General features: G+C 37.7%; 1 protein-coding gene across 1 annotated transcript in view; it reads left to right on the top strand.

Annotated features, from left to right (window-relative positions):
- The window catches only part of MDFIC (MyoD family inhibitor domain containing), an 88457-nt gene extending 73996 nt beyond the window's left edge, over window positions 1-14461 (top strand). The window contains exon 4 of the mRNA XM_081800222.1: window positions 11703-14461. Coding sequence (XP_081656348.1) covers window positions 11703-11950 — 248 coding nt within the window. The 3' untranslated portion in view covers window positions 11951-14461. The remainder of the gene's footprint in view (window positions 1-11702) is intronic.
- The last annotated feature ends 515 nt before the right edge of the window (window positions 14462-14976 follow it).

The following is a 14976-nucleotide window of genomic DNA, read 5'->3' as shown; positions in this document are numbered from 1 at the left end:
AGCAAATATTTACAGACCCAAAAGAAGAAATAGCAATACACTAACAATAGAGACCCAAAAGAAGAAATAGCAATATACTAACAGTACTAACAGGACTTTAATACCCCACTTTCGTCAATAGATAGGTCATCCAGACAGAAAAATCAATAAGGAAACATTGTCCTTAAGCAGCTCATTAGATCAGATGGACTTAATATACACAGAACATTACACCCAAAAGTAACAGAATACACATTCTTCACAAGTGTACATGGAATTTTCTCCAGGATAGAGCATGTTAGGCCACAAAATAAGACTAAATCAACTCAAGAAGGTTGAAATCATATTAAGCATTTCTTCCAACCACAGTTGTCTTTAATTAGAAATCAATTACAAGAAAAATGGAAAATTTACAAATATGTGGAAATTAAACAACAGTCTATTGAACAACCAGTGGGTCAAAAGAGAAATCAAAAAATGCCCTGAGACAATGAAAGTACAAGTACAACATAAAAATAATGGATACAGCAAAAGCAGCTCTACCAGGGAAGTTCATAATGATAACTACCTACCTCAAGAAATAAGAAAAATCTAAAAACAACCTAACTTTATACCTCAAGGCATTAGGAAAACAAATGAAGACCAAAGTTGGTAGAAGGAAGAAGCAGCAAAGATCAAGTGTAAGTAAATGAAATAGAGGCTTAAAAGACAATAGAAATGATCAATGAAACCAAGAGTTGTTTCTTTGAAAAGATAAGCAAAATTGGTGAACCTTTAAATTCACACACAAAAAAGCAGACTCAAAATCATAAATGAAAGAGGAGACATTACAACTGATATCCCAGAAATACAAAAGATTTTAAGACACTACTATGAACAATTATATTCCAACCAATTTGACAACCTAGAAGAAATAAATTCCCAGAAACATAAACCTACCAAGAATGAATCATAATAAAATAGAAAATATGGACAGACTGATTACTAGTAAGGAGATTGAATCAGTAATCAAAAATCTCCCAACAAACCAAAGTCAGGACCAGATGACTTCATTGATGAATTTTACCAAACATTTATAGTAATATCCATCCTTCTCAAACTCTTCCAAAAACATAGAAGAGGAGGAAACACTTCCAAACTCATTTTATAAGACCAACATTACCCTGATACAAAAACAACACAAGGATGCTACAAGAAAGAAAATTAGAAGCCAGTTTCCCTGATGAACATACATGCAAAGATCCTCAACAAAATATTAGCAAACAAAATTCAGCAGTTCATTTAAAAGACATACATTATGATCAAATAGGATTTATTCCAGGGATGCAAGGATGGTTCAATATCTGCAAATCAATGTATACACCATGTTAATAAAACGAAAGATAAAAATTATATGATCATCAATAGATGCAGAAAAGCTATGATAAAATTCAACATAAATTTATGATTAAAAATCTCAACAATTGTGTATGGAGGGAATATATCTTAATATAACAAAAGCCATATTAGACCAGCCCACAGCTAACATCATACTCAAAGGTAAAAAGCTTGAAAGCTTTTCCTCTAAGATCAGGAGTAAGACAAGGATGCCCACTCTTACCATTGTTATTCAACATAGTATTAGACATTCTGACCCAAGCAATTAGGCAGGAAAAATAAATAGAAGACATGCAAATTGGAAAGGAAGAAGTAAAACTATCACTATTTGCAGATGACATAATGTGTATAGAAAACCCTATACACTCCTACAAAAAAACTGTTTAGACCTAATCAACCAATTCAGTGAAGTTGCAGGATCCAAAATCAGTAAGAAAAATCTGTGGCATTTCTATATACTAATAGAATATCAGAAAGAGAAATTAAGAAAACAATCCCATTTACATTTGCTTCAAAGAATAAAATACCCAGGAATAAATTTAACCCAGGAGGTAAAATACTTGTACCCTGAAAACTACCAGACATTCGTGCAAGAAACTGAAGACAAGACAAACATGTATGAAAATATTCTGTGCTCATGCACTGGAAGAATATTGTTAAAATGTCCATACCTAAAACAATCGACAGGTTCAATGAAATTCCTATCAAAATGGCAAGGGCATTAATAGAAATAGAATAATCCTAAAGTTTATTTGGAATTACAAAAGACTCTGAATAGCCAAAGCAATCTTGAGAAACACCAACAAAGCTAGAGGCATCACACTGTTTGATTTTTATCTATATTACGAAGCTGTAGTAATCATAGCATGATGGTATTGGCATAAAGACAAACACATGGATCAATGGAACAGAATAGAGAGCCCAGAAGTAAACCCATGCATATATGGTCAATTAATTTTTGACAGCCAAGAAATATGCAATGAGTGAAAGTCTCTTCAGTAAATGATACTGGGAAAACTAGACAACCAAGTGCAAAAGAATGAAACTGAACCACTATTGTATACCATACACAAAAGTTAACTCAAAATAGATTAAAGACTATAAGACCTGAAACCATAAAACTCAGAAGAAAATATAGGCAGTAAGCTACTCCTTGATTTCTACTCTGCTGGCAATTTTTTAGACTTGGTACCAAAAGCAAACCTAGAATAAACAAGTATGACTACGTCAAACTAAAAGGCTTCTGCACAGCAAAGGAATCCATCAACAAAACAAAATCACAAGCTATCGAATGGGAGAGAATATTTGTAAAACATATCAAATGAGGGGTTAATATCCAAAATATAGAAAGAATTCATACAACTCAACAGCAAAAAAAACCAATCTGATTTAAAATGGGCAGAAGATTTCAATAGATATTTTTCCAAAGATGATATGCAGATGGTCAGCATGTCCCATGAAAAGGTGCTTAACACCACTAATCAACAGGGAAATGCTAATCAACATCACAATGAAATACCACCTCACACTTGTCAGATTGGCTAGTATCAACAAGACACGAAATAACAAGTGTTGAGGTTGTGGAGAAAAGAGACCCCTTGTGCACTGTTGGTTAGGAATGTAAATTGGTATAGCTACTCTTAAAAACAGTATGGAAGTTGTTCAAAAATTAAAAATGGAACTATCAGGGTGCCTGGGTGGCTCAGTCAGTTAAGTGTCTGCCTTCAGCTCAGGTCATGATCCTGGCATCCTGGGATCAAGCCCTGCATCAGGCTCCCGCTCAGTGGGGAGTCTGCTTCTCCCTCTCCCTCTCTTTCTCTCTCATAAATAAATCTAAAAAATATTAAAAAAAAAAAATAAGGAACTCTATATGACTCCGTAATTCTAGTGCTGAAAAGACTAGTTCTAAAAGGCATATCCACCCCCATATTCACTGGAGCATTACTTATAATAGCCAAGATATGGAAATAATGTTTCTTAATGGATGATTGGATAAAGATGTGATCAATACATATATTTAAAATATATAATTTTTTATACTATATATATATATATATATATATATATATAGTGTGTGTGTGTGTTCATTATCTGGCCATAAAAAAGAAGAGGGAAATCTTGCCTTTGCAACAACATGGATAGACCTTAAGGGCATTATGCTAAGTGTGTAAGTTAGAGAAAGACAAATACCCTAGGATCACACTTACATGTGGCATCCAAAAACAGAGTTTGTAGGTAAAAGAACAGATTAGATTTGTGGCCTGAGGCAGTGGGTGGAGGTGGGTAAAATGGATGAAGGAGTCCAAAAGCAACAAACTTCCACTTATAAAATAAATAAGTCATAGGGATGTAATGTATAGCATGGTGACTATAGTTAACATATTGACTATTTGAAAGTTGCCAAGAGAGTAGATCTTAGAAGTTCTCCTGAGAAAACTATGGTGACAGATAGTAACTAGACATATTGTGGTGATCATTTCACAGTGCAAACACATTAAATCATGTACACCTGCAACTAATGTTACATGTTAATTATACCTCTATATCAATACATAACAAGCATCTGATAAGACGAGGGTCTTGTTATTTCACTGTCATCATCACCTCCACCACCTTCTGCAGGGTCACCCCCCCTGGGCACTATTTGGCTTAAAAAAAAAGAAAAAGCTGATTTCTGAATGTACCCTGCACAGTATTTAGACGAGCACAAATAAGAAGAGGAGAAACTGAAATGTGAATTGTGAAAGAGACACAGTTGTGAAAAATGGGAAAAATGTTAAGGTTTGGGGAGAGATTTCTTAGATCATTTTTGTACAGTTTTAAGAATGTGAATCCTAGTTTTAATGAAAAAATATATTTTTTCCTAGCCATACATGGCATTGTGACCAACTAAGCAGACCGTTAAACATATTCTTTCTAGGAAAGTGCTTCTAAGACCTAAAGTGGATTTTGTTATCCAAAAGTTACATTCAACTTTATTAATTAAACCTTTCGGATTAGAGCTTTTCCAACTGGCCAATTGAATAAAGTCAACATTGACTAAGTTCAGGTAAATTATAGCATTTCTCTGTTTATGCCTTCCAGCTTCCGGAGAAAAATAAATGAACGTAATTTAAATGTGGAAAAAGATGATTATTTTAAGTCTTCTGCTGCAGCCAAGCATAAGATTTCCTAATTTTTCCTAGGCCGATTTCTGCGTGCTTCATTCTTCTGCAGATTCTGTCTCTTGCAGTTGCCTTTTTGGGTCTCCCTTTTCAAGTGTTTCAGCTATGACCCGAGTCTTTTTAAACCTCCTTCGGTTAAAATGGAATGGCCCGATTTTGGTAGGGTGATCAGAGTGAATGAAATATTGCTAGGTAAAGCGGTGTGGCCTCCCTAGAATAAATCTTCCATTATCTTTGTTGCCATGACAGTAACCAGTACTTAGTAAGTACTTCCACGATAAGTCCCTTCTTGAGTACTTGTAGGCATTGCCCCTTTTAATCCTCATTGCAACCCTCTGAGGACAGTACTGTTATTACTAGCTATCCAATTTGGCATCTAGCTAAAGTAATGTAAATGTTAGTTGCGCCTTTTTTTTTTTTTAAGCTTTTCTTTACCCTCTTCTCTGCTCACTAACTGTACATGTGAAATATTTTAAATAAATACCTCTACTAACTGAGTGTTTATGCCTCTTCGGATTTCTTTGTACAGCTCCTGGGGTTGGGGGAGTGGCGGGGAAAGGGGGTTCTGGTATATAAGCTCTTTTCCTAGACTTAGTAAGATGTGGCTCTTTAGAAAGGATTCCTTGACTCAGTGCTACAGTTAAGTCATGACTAACAATTACTGGATCAAATCTCTCAGAGTTTGGAATATTTAATGAATCAACCATGGAGCAGGCAGCAGGATAAACGAGTAAGAAAAGCAAAAAAAAAAAAAAAAATCTGCTATTCACTTAACTGTAATTTAAAATGCAAATGTACTTCTCATAGGTGCAGGATAGAATCCAGGATTTGGACAGGTGGGAGGAAAATCAAGGAGTCCCTTTGTGGGATGTGGGAGAACAATTTTTTTTCCCAAGGTTCTTTTGAATTTGCTGAGAGGAAAGATAAGAGTAAATATCATTGCTCAGTTTTCCTAAGTGTGGTCTTCTTTGTAGTGCAGTGGAATATATAGCTCTTCTCTCCTTTTACCTCCTGACCTAACTCACTTTCTTCCCCACTAGGAAAATGTTGACTGTGTTCTGGCTGAGATGCATGGCCTCACGGGGGCCAGCAGTGTGCCAGAGAGTTCTGTGTAGGAGGAACACTTTGGGCCAATTTATGCAGGCAGCAGGTCATTCTAGGGCTGTAGGCCAGAATGCTGTGTGTCCTCTGGCTTGGAGACACAGGGCTACTTGGAGCTGAGCTACCGTGCTCTACTAGTAAATATTTCCTGCCCCTGCGAACACTTGAGGAGAATTCCCTGGAGATGTCTGTGTCTCATCCCTCACAGCTGGCTTTTCACAGAGGCCAGATACTTAGCTATCCTGGCTGTGATTCAGGATTACTAAAACCCACTTCTAGCCTGCTTTTTTATTTTGCATTGAGAAACAACGGTCGCAGTGAAGCGGCGTCTGGGAAGAAGAATGCCTCCACCCAATTAGGCATCCTCTGTACAATGAGCCCCTTTGTACCCCCACCGGGCAGATGTGAGCCTTAGCAGCCAAAGACATGGGAACACCTGTGGGTTCTCTGTAGCTTTGGTCGTAAAGTCAGGTTTGATCTCCATGCAATTTCCTAAATTACTAATTAAGCATAATTGACTGCTCATATTTTTATCTACAATTGCTTTTTGGCATACTGTTGGTCTGTTAAAAATGGTAACAAACCTCTTTTTCTCTGTATATAGTTTACTTGTTGGGGACCTGATTAAGAAAGTAGTTTCAAGCATATAAGTCATAGGAAACATTATTAGAGATTAGTCGAGATAAAACACATACAAATCTGCATGCACTCAGAAATGGTTTGTGGGTTATTCTCAGAATTTGTTGCTCTGCGCTTCCCAGTACTCTGCTGTTTGGGGTCTTTGTTCCAAGAAATTCAGAGCATCTGTCATACCACATCTTAAAAAAAAGAAAACTAAAGAAATGTAAGAGACTCCTTTAGAAGAGAGCTGAGTTTACTGTGCAGATAGATTTCTGATGGCTCTTAGTCAGGGGTCCATTCACTGTAACTGCTTCCCTCGTGTTTTCTTAGCATTTTGGGTCACATATGATTGGGCTAATCCATTTGGGATCATTTCGTTATTAAACTAATGTGTTCTTTTTTTTTTTAAATATTTTATTTATTTATTTGAGAGAGAGAGTGAGAGCATGAGAGGGGAGAGGGTCAGAGGGAGAAGCAGGCTCCCCACTGAGCGGGGAGCCGGATGTGGGGCTCGATCCTGGGACCCCGGGATCATGACCTGAGCAGAAGGCAGACGCCTAACCCCTGAGCCACCCAGGTGCCCCCTAAACTAATGTGTTTTTATAAAAATGAGTCTCCAGTCTCATTTTAAACAGAGCCAAGCCCCTTGGACTGGTCACAGATGTTTCCACCAGTCATCTAAGATGCTGGTTATGTAGGTTTCAGGTGTTACCTTCATGGCATGGGACAGCTAGACGCTTTCCAGATAGACCAGCTGCATGGGCTTAACACCCATGACCTTTCATAGGACTCAAAAGATTTTGTTTGGGTTTGTTGTCTGCAGTCATTCATAACAGTTTTGGTTTCTTTTAATCAAACGTTGTGCTAAAGCTTTCTTTTTATGGCTTCTTGCAAGGTACTTGACTGCTGGTGTGTTCCTTTGTTTTCCTAAACTTACAGTAGCTGTCAGTCTTGTGCTGAGCTCCCCTCTCAATAGTACACTGAATTGTGCAATTCTTGCTTGGCCCAGGCTGAGACAGGCATCCTTCCCAGAACCTAGTTGGCTTCTCAGAGGTTAAATACTTTTGGCAAAAACAGCAAATCTGACTGAATAAAACCATGAAAATGAAAAACCTCTAGAACAGGGGGGGAAAGAATTATTTCTGACTGTGAACTACATCGATGCAGAGGACTCCTCTCTTCTTTAGTCTTCTTAGTTTGCTAATACTTCTAATCCTCTCTCTGCTTCACATAAAACCAACATCGTAATGCTGTTTAGGATTGTTGATCCCCCTGGAGGGGGTGGAGTGCCAGTGGTAGAAACTGTCAGCTCTTTGGTCTTACTTTAACCTTTTCATTACCTCAGGTCACAAGTTGATCCAACTGCTCTTTCTAGAGCACAACTAAAAAGAAAAATAAGTTGATTTGAGAGAATTTAGGGATCTTCTTGTTGTTGTCATACCTAGGTAGTTCTTTACTTATGAAGGACAGAGAATGACTGTATCTGCAGTCCATGTCTCTGTAGATGCACCTTGTTTATTATCACTGTAATCTCTAAACTGCATTTTGGTTTGTGGCTTTTTTTAGGTGTCCTTGAATAGACTGGTTTTTCAGAGTAGCCCAAGGTGGTTTTCTAGTCAATGAGCTAGAACCTGTGTTTTAAGAGGATGTCCTTTTTGTGTATGTTTAAGTTTTAGTATTTACATAAAGAACTTACTCTTTTGAGACGTGCGTCATTACCATGTTTGACTAGAATTCCTATGTCATCTGCTCACTGCTTTTGTTCATGTATGTATGGACCTTAACTTTTATGCTTTAAACTGACAGATTTGTTTCTTTTGAGACATCTCTCTTGGCTGCCTACTGTCTTCTATTTCCACAGTGTGACCGGCCGCTTATCAGTTCTCCCAACTCATAAACTTTGCTCTTGTTGAGGGTTAACCTTTACTATCAACTCTTCATTAAAAGTGAAATTCAGAATCATCTTTAGAAAGGAAAGGAACATGAATCAAGGCTAAAAACAGATCAAGACAAATCAGAAAGTTTTGGATTTATAACTGATCTTCCCCCAAGGAAGATGAACCAAGTGCTCTGCCCCCGCGGTCAGCACAGCATGCTGGATTAGAGCCTGGCCCATCCCGGCGAAGTGCATGGCTTCTCACTCTGATTCTGCTGCTGGCCTCTAGGACTTGGGGCGAATTTTCAAAAATTTCTCTAAGTCTATATTGGTAAAACAGGGATCATACCAGTACTGCTTCTTGAAAATATTATTAGAATTAAGGGAATTCATATTTGAAAAGAGCCTTAAACAGAGTTTAGTACAAAGTAAGTATCGAAAATAGTTTTTAAAAAGTGGAATAGTGTGGGCGCCTGGCTGGCTCAGATGGTTAAGCATCTGCCTTTGGCTCAGGTCATGGTCCTGGGATCGAGTCCCACATCAGGCTCCCTGCTCAGTGGGGGAGTCTGCTTCTCCTTCTACCCCCACCCGCCCTGCTTGTGCACGTGCGCACTCTCTCTCTCTGTCTTTCAAAAATAAAATATTTAAAAAAAATAGCGATGAAAACGTCTTCTCTCCTAAGGTAACATATTCCTTAATTCTGAAAACAGCCAATAAATAATTTTCCTTCATTAACACTAGGCTTCCCATTCTATGAAAAACAACCACTCATACCTATTATAGAAATCACATTTTGGAAAAAAAAAATCACATTGTGTTATAGAAGATAGGCTAGAAAGGAGTGTTCGATCTATTGACAGCTAAGAACTTGTCTTTTTCATTTTGTTTACTAAAAATAGTTTAATGGACTTAAATTAATCTGTGAATCTTGTTGGCTAAAAGTAGGAGTTTGGACAGATCCTGCTCTGGATTTAGGGCTCCTCCTTTCTGTATGACAACTGTCGCTATCTAAAATCTGGAAGAGCTTTTTTTTTTTTTTTTTTTTAAGATTTTATTTATTTATTTGACAGAGACACAGCGAGAGAGGGAACACAAGCAGGGGGAGTGAGAGAGGGAGAAGCAGGCTTCCTGCCGAGCAGGGAGCCCGATGCAGGGCTCGATCCCAGGACCCTGGGATGGAGCCCAATGCAGGGCTCGATCCGAGGACCCTGGTATCATGACCTGAGCAGAAGGCAGACGCTTAACGACTGAGCCACCCAGGCGCCCCTGGAAGAGCTTTTAATTTCCAATGAATAGCTAGGTCCTCTGAGTGGGGATGAGCTGTTTGGTTTAGAGCGTCACTCCCGTCCCTTTTTATCTTGAGGGCTGTTGATGTCTTAACAATCACATTCAGTCTCTCCCCTCCTGATTATTGGTTTCTTCTTCCTTTCTGTGTATAGGCATGGCTGGGCTCCCTTCTTCTGAATCAGACATTAAAACTTTGTATTTCATTCTGCTACCAAATCCTGTTAATGCCTCCTCAGCCATGTAATCAATCACGGGCCTCTAGCTAACTGCAAGATTTGATTTAGATTTCTTTTTATTACTTTAAACTCTCAAGGTCTAAAAATTAACTCATCTGTCTCGTTATTTTAACCTAAGAAAAGCCACATATTGAGAGCAAACAGTCATTTTTGAGAGAGGACTGGTATCTTGAATATATGAAGAACTTCTACAAATCAGTAAGAAAACAAAACATAACTAGAAAAATGAGGGGGGAACATGAATGGCCTAAACACCTGTTTCAAAGAAGAAGAAACCTGAAAAGATGTCTAGACTTACTAGTGAAGACATAAATGCAAAGTAAAACCACCATGAGATGCCCTTTCACACTCAACTAACTGGCATTTATGGAAGTAGGACAATCTCCAAGATTGGTAAGGTTGTGGGTATTGAGCATTCTCAAACTTGGCTGGGGGCTGAGGGGAGTAAAGTTTGGAGCAATGGCTTTGGAAACAAGTTTGCATATCCTGTTAGCCAACAGTTCTGCTAGTGACCTAGCACGTGAGCTCTAGGATACTTGCACAAAACTGTTCCAAACACTACTGTTTGGAATGGCAAAAATACTGGAAATGACAAATATATTCATAAATAGTATGGATTAATTGTGGTATATTTAATCAACTGGGATACTCTACACCTGGAAAATAAGTGAACTTAGCAACACGAATCATTGAGGGTAAATTAACAGCGTTGAGCAAAAAAATGCTACTCACAGGAATTCCTCAGGTACCCTTTTCCTTTCTGATAGGTTACTGAGGGATGTTTCCACATTCACTGTTGTGAAAAGTAAGGGAAAGATTCAGTCAAAATTCAAGACATTGATTATATTTTGGGAGAGGAAGCTTTGCTTAGGAAGGGACCAAAGGAGCCTTCAAAGATGTAAGCTTCTCCTTCTAAGGCTGGGTGGGATGGCCATTCTTTCCCCCCTTGAAACTGATAGATCCAATACAGATAGTTCTGAGTATGATGTGTTCTATGATTAATATATAAAGAATCTTATGTTCAAGAAGATTCTTAGGGCTTTAAGAGTACTCCGTTAAATGTTCTTCAACGTCAAGTGAGTTTTTCTAGATTCCCCTTTCAGCCTTGAAATAGAAGCATTCCCTAGTGAAGTAGAAAGTTAAGGTCACACGTGTCAGAACTAGTTAATACTCGTCTCTGTCTGAAGGCATATTGAACAGAACTGCCTATCTGGCAGGTAACTCTATTTTCTTCATATGATAATAAATCTAGCTCTTTGTAACAGTATCTTTATAACAATTACCTTACAAACCATGATGACAGTATAACCCTGGAGAAGTTCGGTAATATACTGAATGTATCATACTGAATATTTTTTCCTTCCAGTTTTGGAGCAGGTGGGTGGAGCCGTCAGGTGTCTATTTCTAAAGGACTTCAGTGTCACAGAAGTGTTGAGCCTGTGCGATGGAGAGCAGTAGGATATAGGGAGGATGGGTAAGAGGCACAGAGAAGTAGAACCTAGGACGAAGACCGCTGCACAGCGTGTGCGAATAACCTAAAATCTCAGCCACGTGCACATACTTGTACACACACAACCACCACCTATTCGGTCGGTTGGTTGGCTGGTTGTTTCCTGAATGCAATACCCGCTTCTAAAGATTGCGCTTCTAAAATGTAAGTTTCTTTGTGAGCTCCCAGCTCACAGGAAGACTTCTTTTTTTTTTTTTTTTTTAAATATTTTATATATTTATTTGTCAGAGAGAGAGAGCGAGCATGGGCACAAGCACAAGCAGGGGGAGTGGCAGACAGAGGGAGAAGCAGGCTCCCTGCTGAGCAAGGAGCCCGATGTGGGACTCGATGCCAGGACCATGGGATCACGACCCGAGCCAAAGGCAGACGCTTAACCAACTGAGCCAGCCAGGTGTCCCCCACAGGAAGACTTCTAAGACCGCATGGCATGGGGTTCTGGATTAGTTTGATCAATTCTTATCATTCAGTCCATTGAGGATTTCTCTATTTGTGTTCATTTTTTTTTTTTTTTTCCCCCTCACTACGGGGTCTCTTCCCAACTGAAAATGCAGATTGCTGTGTCCACTGTATCCTGGCCTGCTTGTTCTGTGAATTCCTCACCCTCTGCAATATCGTGCTGGGCCAGGCCCCCTGTGGCAGCTGCACCTCCGAAACCTGTTGCTGCTGCTGTGGAGACGAAATGGGGGAGGACTGTAACTGCCCCTGTGACACGGATTGTGGCATCGTGGATGCCTGTTGTGAATCATCGGACTGTTTGGAAATCTGTATGGAATGCTGTGGAATTTGTTTTCCTTCGTAGGTATTTATCTTCTGTTTGTGTTAAAACTGGAGTGTTTTAAAATTTTTCTTTGGGGGGGCGCAGAAAAGCACATGGTAAGATTCTCATGAAGCAACCCAGTATTTGCACTGTTAACTCATTATTTCAAGAAATCTCTGGAAGCCTGTTTCTCTCTAACCGAATCTATGTGGTTTAATATGTGAAATTTTAACTACTTTTAAACTTAATAAGTTACAATGACTGAGGGACATTTTGAACCCTCCCCCCCCAAAAAAAAAGAAAAAAAAAACCTAAATGTCTCCTCCTTTTTATGCATGTTTCTGTTTCTTTTAACCATTCTTAGGAGCCTCTTGCTCCAAATGTATTATTTCTCTGTGGGTATTTAAAACAGACAGTTTAGTTTTGATGTCTATCTCTTCATGGTTCAAAGTAAGCATCCCTTCTTTTAAAGTGAACTTTGGGAAACAAACCCACACCGTAGCTGGGGACCCAGGGTTCAGTTCCGTACTGGATTCTCCCTTTCTCCCCTTGTTCATCAGACATTGAGCGCCTACTGTGTGTAATGGCCTGCTCAGATGCAGAGACGAATGCCACTGAACTCCCATCCAGAGGAGTATACAGTTTAGCAGAGGAAAGAGACCTGTCAAGTACAAACCCCATTCCTCAAGGCATACTGAAGTGAGGATTATGACGGGGACAGAGGGAGAGGGAGAGAGAGAGACTAAAAAGGCTCTAGGAATACACAGAACAGAATAGCTCTTGCCTACTGGAATATGCACAAAGCTTCAAGGAGAAGGTAGCATTTCAGGAGGCTTTTAGGATGAGTGATCCATCTATGGCTTAGATGGATTAGATTTAGTGAGACCAAGCTTTAGGTGGGGAGCCTGAACTGTGTGTGCCCTTTAGCCATTAAAAGAAAAATGCCTTAAGTATGTATTTTCTTTAGTTGCAGGAATACAGTTTTTTTTTTTTTGGTTGAAGACTATAAAATTTAACTAAAAATATGCAGTTTTTTACACATCATTTCAATGTTATGATAAAATTTTTGATAAGAATATAATGCTTTATTAAAATAGCTCTATTTTATAAAGAATGTGGAATACTTTTGACAAAATGCATTTAAATTAAGTGATTTTTTAACTATTAAAATCTCAGTATTCTGATTTTGATTTATTCAAAAATGTTTTGTTTTGGGGGGTTTTTTTGAGAGCTTTCAGTCTTTTGTAGGAGGTGGAGGCTGTTTGTTTTGCTTCGTAACTGATGTTTTATAAACATGGCTCATCTTAAATGTAAATAAACCCTTTCTTCCAGTGCAGTGGGACATCCACTACTGTGACCAGATTTCAGTATTGCAATTTTATGTTAAATTAAACCAACACTGCAGGTTATCAAGATGCTGCAAGTGTAAAGAAATAGTTTCATAATTGACTTAAGCATATAGTTAGTAAGACATAGACACTTTGTGTAGCCCAGATGAAAGTGGGAGTAAATTTCCCTACTGTGTGCTCTCCTACTAAGTCTGCTCTTCCCAGAATTGTAGTTTGGTTTGATTTAATGTAATTCCTTGTAGAAATTCTGGAAGGATACTTTTGGATTAATAGTTATTTTTAGTTCTTCCAGATGAAATTCAAATTGATAGTGAAAACAAATTCATATTTGTAGGAAGCCTTTGGCAAACCTAAGCCTTTTAAGAAAGGTTTTAAACCTAAAGCATAGGAATGTCACCTCTGGTTTTTCCTTTGAGGTAAAACCTAGCTTCTACTTCCGTCATTACTTTTAAAGGACTTAAAGGAAAAAAAAAAAAAGCAAACTCCTGAATCCCCTTTTCAATGCTTTGTGCATGTACACACACACACCCTTTAAATTGTTGGGTTTAAATAGAATTATAGGAAACCGCTGTCTTTCTCTTGTCTAAAGAGCGTCTTTGTTACATTAAATATAAGAACATCTTTGTACTATTTCATAGTAACCAGAATCTGAATATTTACCTATACCCAAAGTTAACTTATGCGTATCTATTAGGATAGAGGAATATCATCTGTGTATTGACATATAAAGCCTTTTAATGACCTGGAATTGTTAAAATGTGTCACTTTTTATCTTGCAAGATTTTTCAACCAAGTGGTTTGTCTAATATTTAAATATATTCTGCCACTATTTGCAATGAAAATATTAGCACTTTTAAAGTAATGTTTCTCCATTACAGAGAACATTAATTGATAGAATTTTTTCATATTTATATTCACAGTACTTTTCCTCTGTTGTCTACTCTAGTCATTCCATAAAGTATCTTGTATAATTTTAAAAAATGAAAAAAACCAAAGTAGGAAAATGTGAAAATAGTTTCAGTATATATTAGAATTTCTGTATGTAAAATGTTTTGTTGAATTACATGGCCATGATGACTAAGTGCTACAGTTTACAGTTATAGATTTGGTCTCTTTTTAAATGTGGAAACTTTACCTTTAATATTTTTAAACTGGACCTGTGTTATCCTGGATACATTATTTTGAAATAAAAAAATGTTCTCTATTGTGCTTTAGCTTATTTTCTGCCTAACTGATACATTGGTATTTGAATGAATTTGACTGTCATTTAAAACTTGAGGCTTTTTTGTTGTGTTACTTCCCTCTCTAAAGATTTCCTAATTTCCTTAGGTAAATCACATGACTCATGCCCCTAAATGAACTATGAAAGATTCAGATCCATTTATACTGCAAATCATAGTTAGTATAGGAGTTTAAAACATAGTCTTAACTAAAGGGTTTTTAGAAGTTGGGAGATGATAATTCCAAAGGAAGTAAATGGAAACAAAGGTAATTGTATTTTTAATACATATACTGAGATTAAACAAAAAAAGTCTATGAACTCAGGTATTAGATTTAATGAATTTCATCCAAAAGTTCAATCATCAGAAGTATTTTCATCTCGGGTTTTTAGTGGTGCAATTTTTACACCAACAAACAATAACTTGACATAGTTCGTAGCCTTTTGCAAAGGAATAAAGGCGTGTTGAGCAGGGAACCAAAAGATCTCATTATAGGATG

Source organism: Leptonychotes weddellii, chromosome 12 (genome assembly GCF_054177405.1).
Source record: "Leptonychotes weddellii isolate Sample4059 chromosome 12, ASM5417740v2, whole genome shotgun sequence".
Lineage (NCBI taxonomy): Eukaryota > Metazoa > Chordata > Mammalia > Carnivora > Phocidae > Leptonychotes > Leptonychotes weddellii.
Note: the sequence above shows the minus strand (reverse complement) of the source record. Positions and strands in the feature narration are given on the sequence as shown.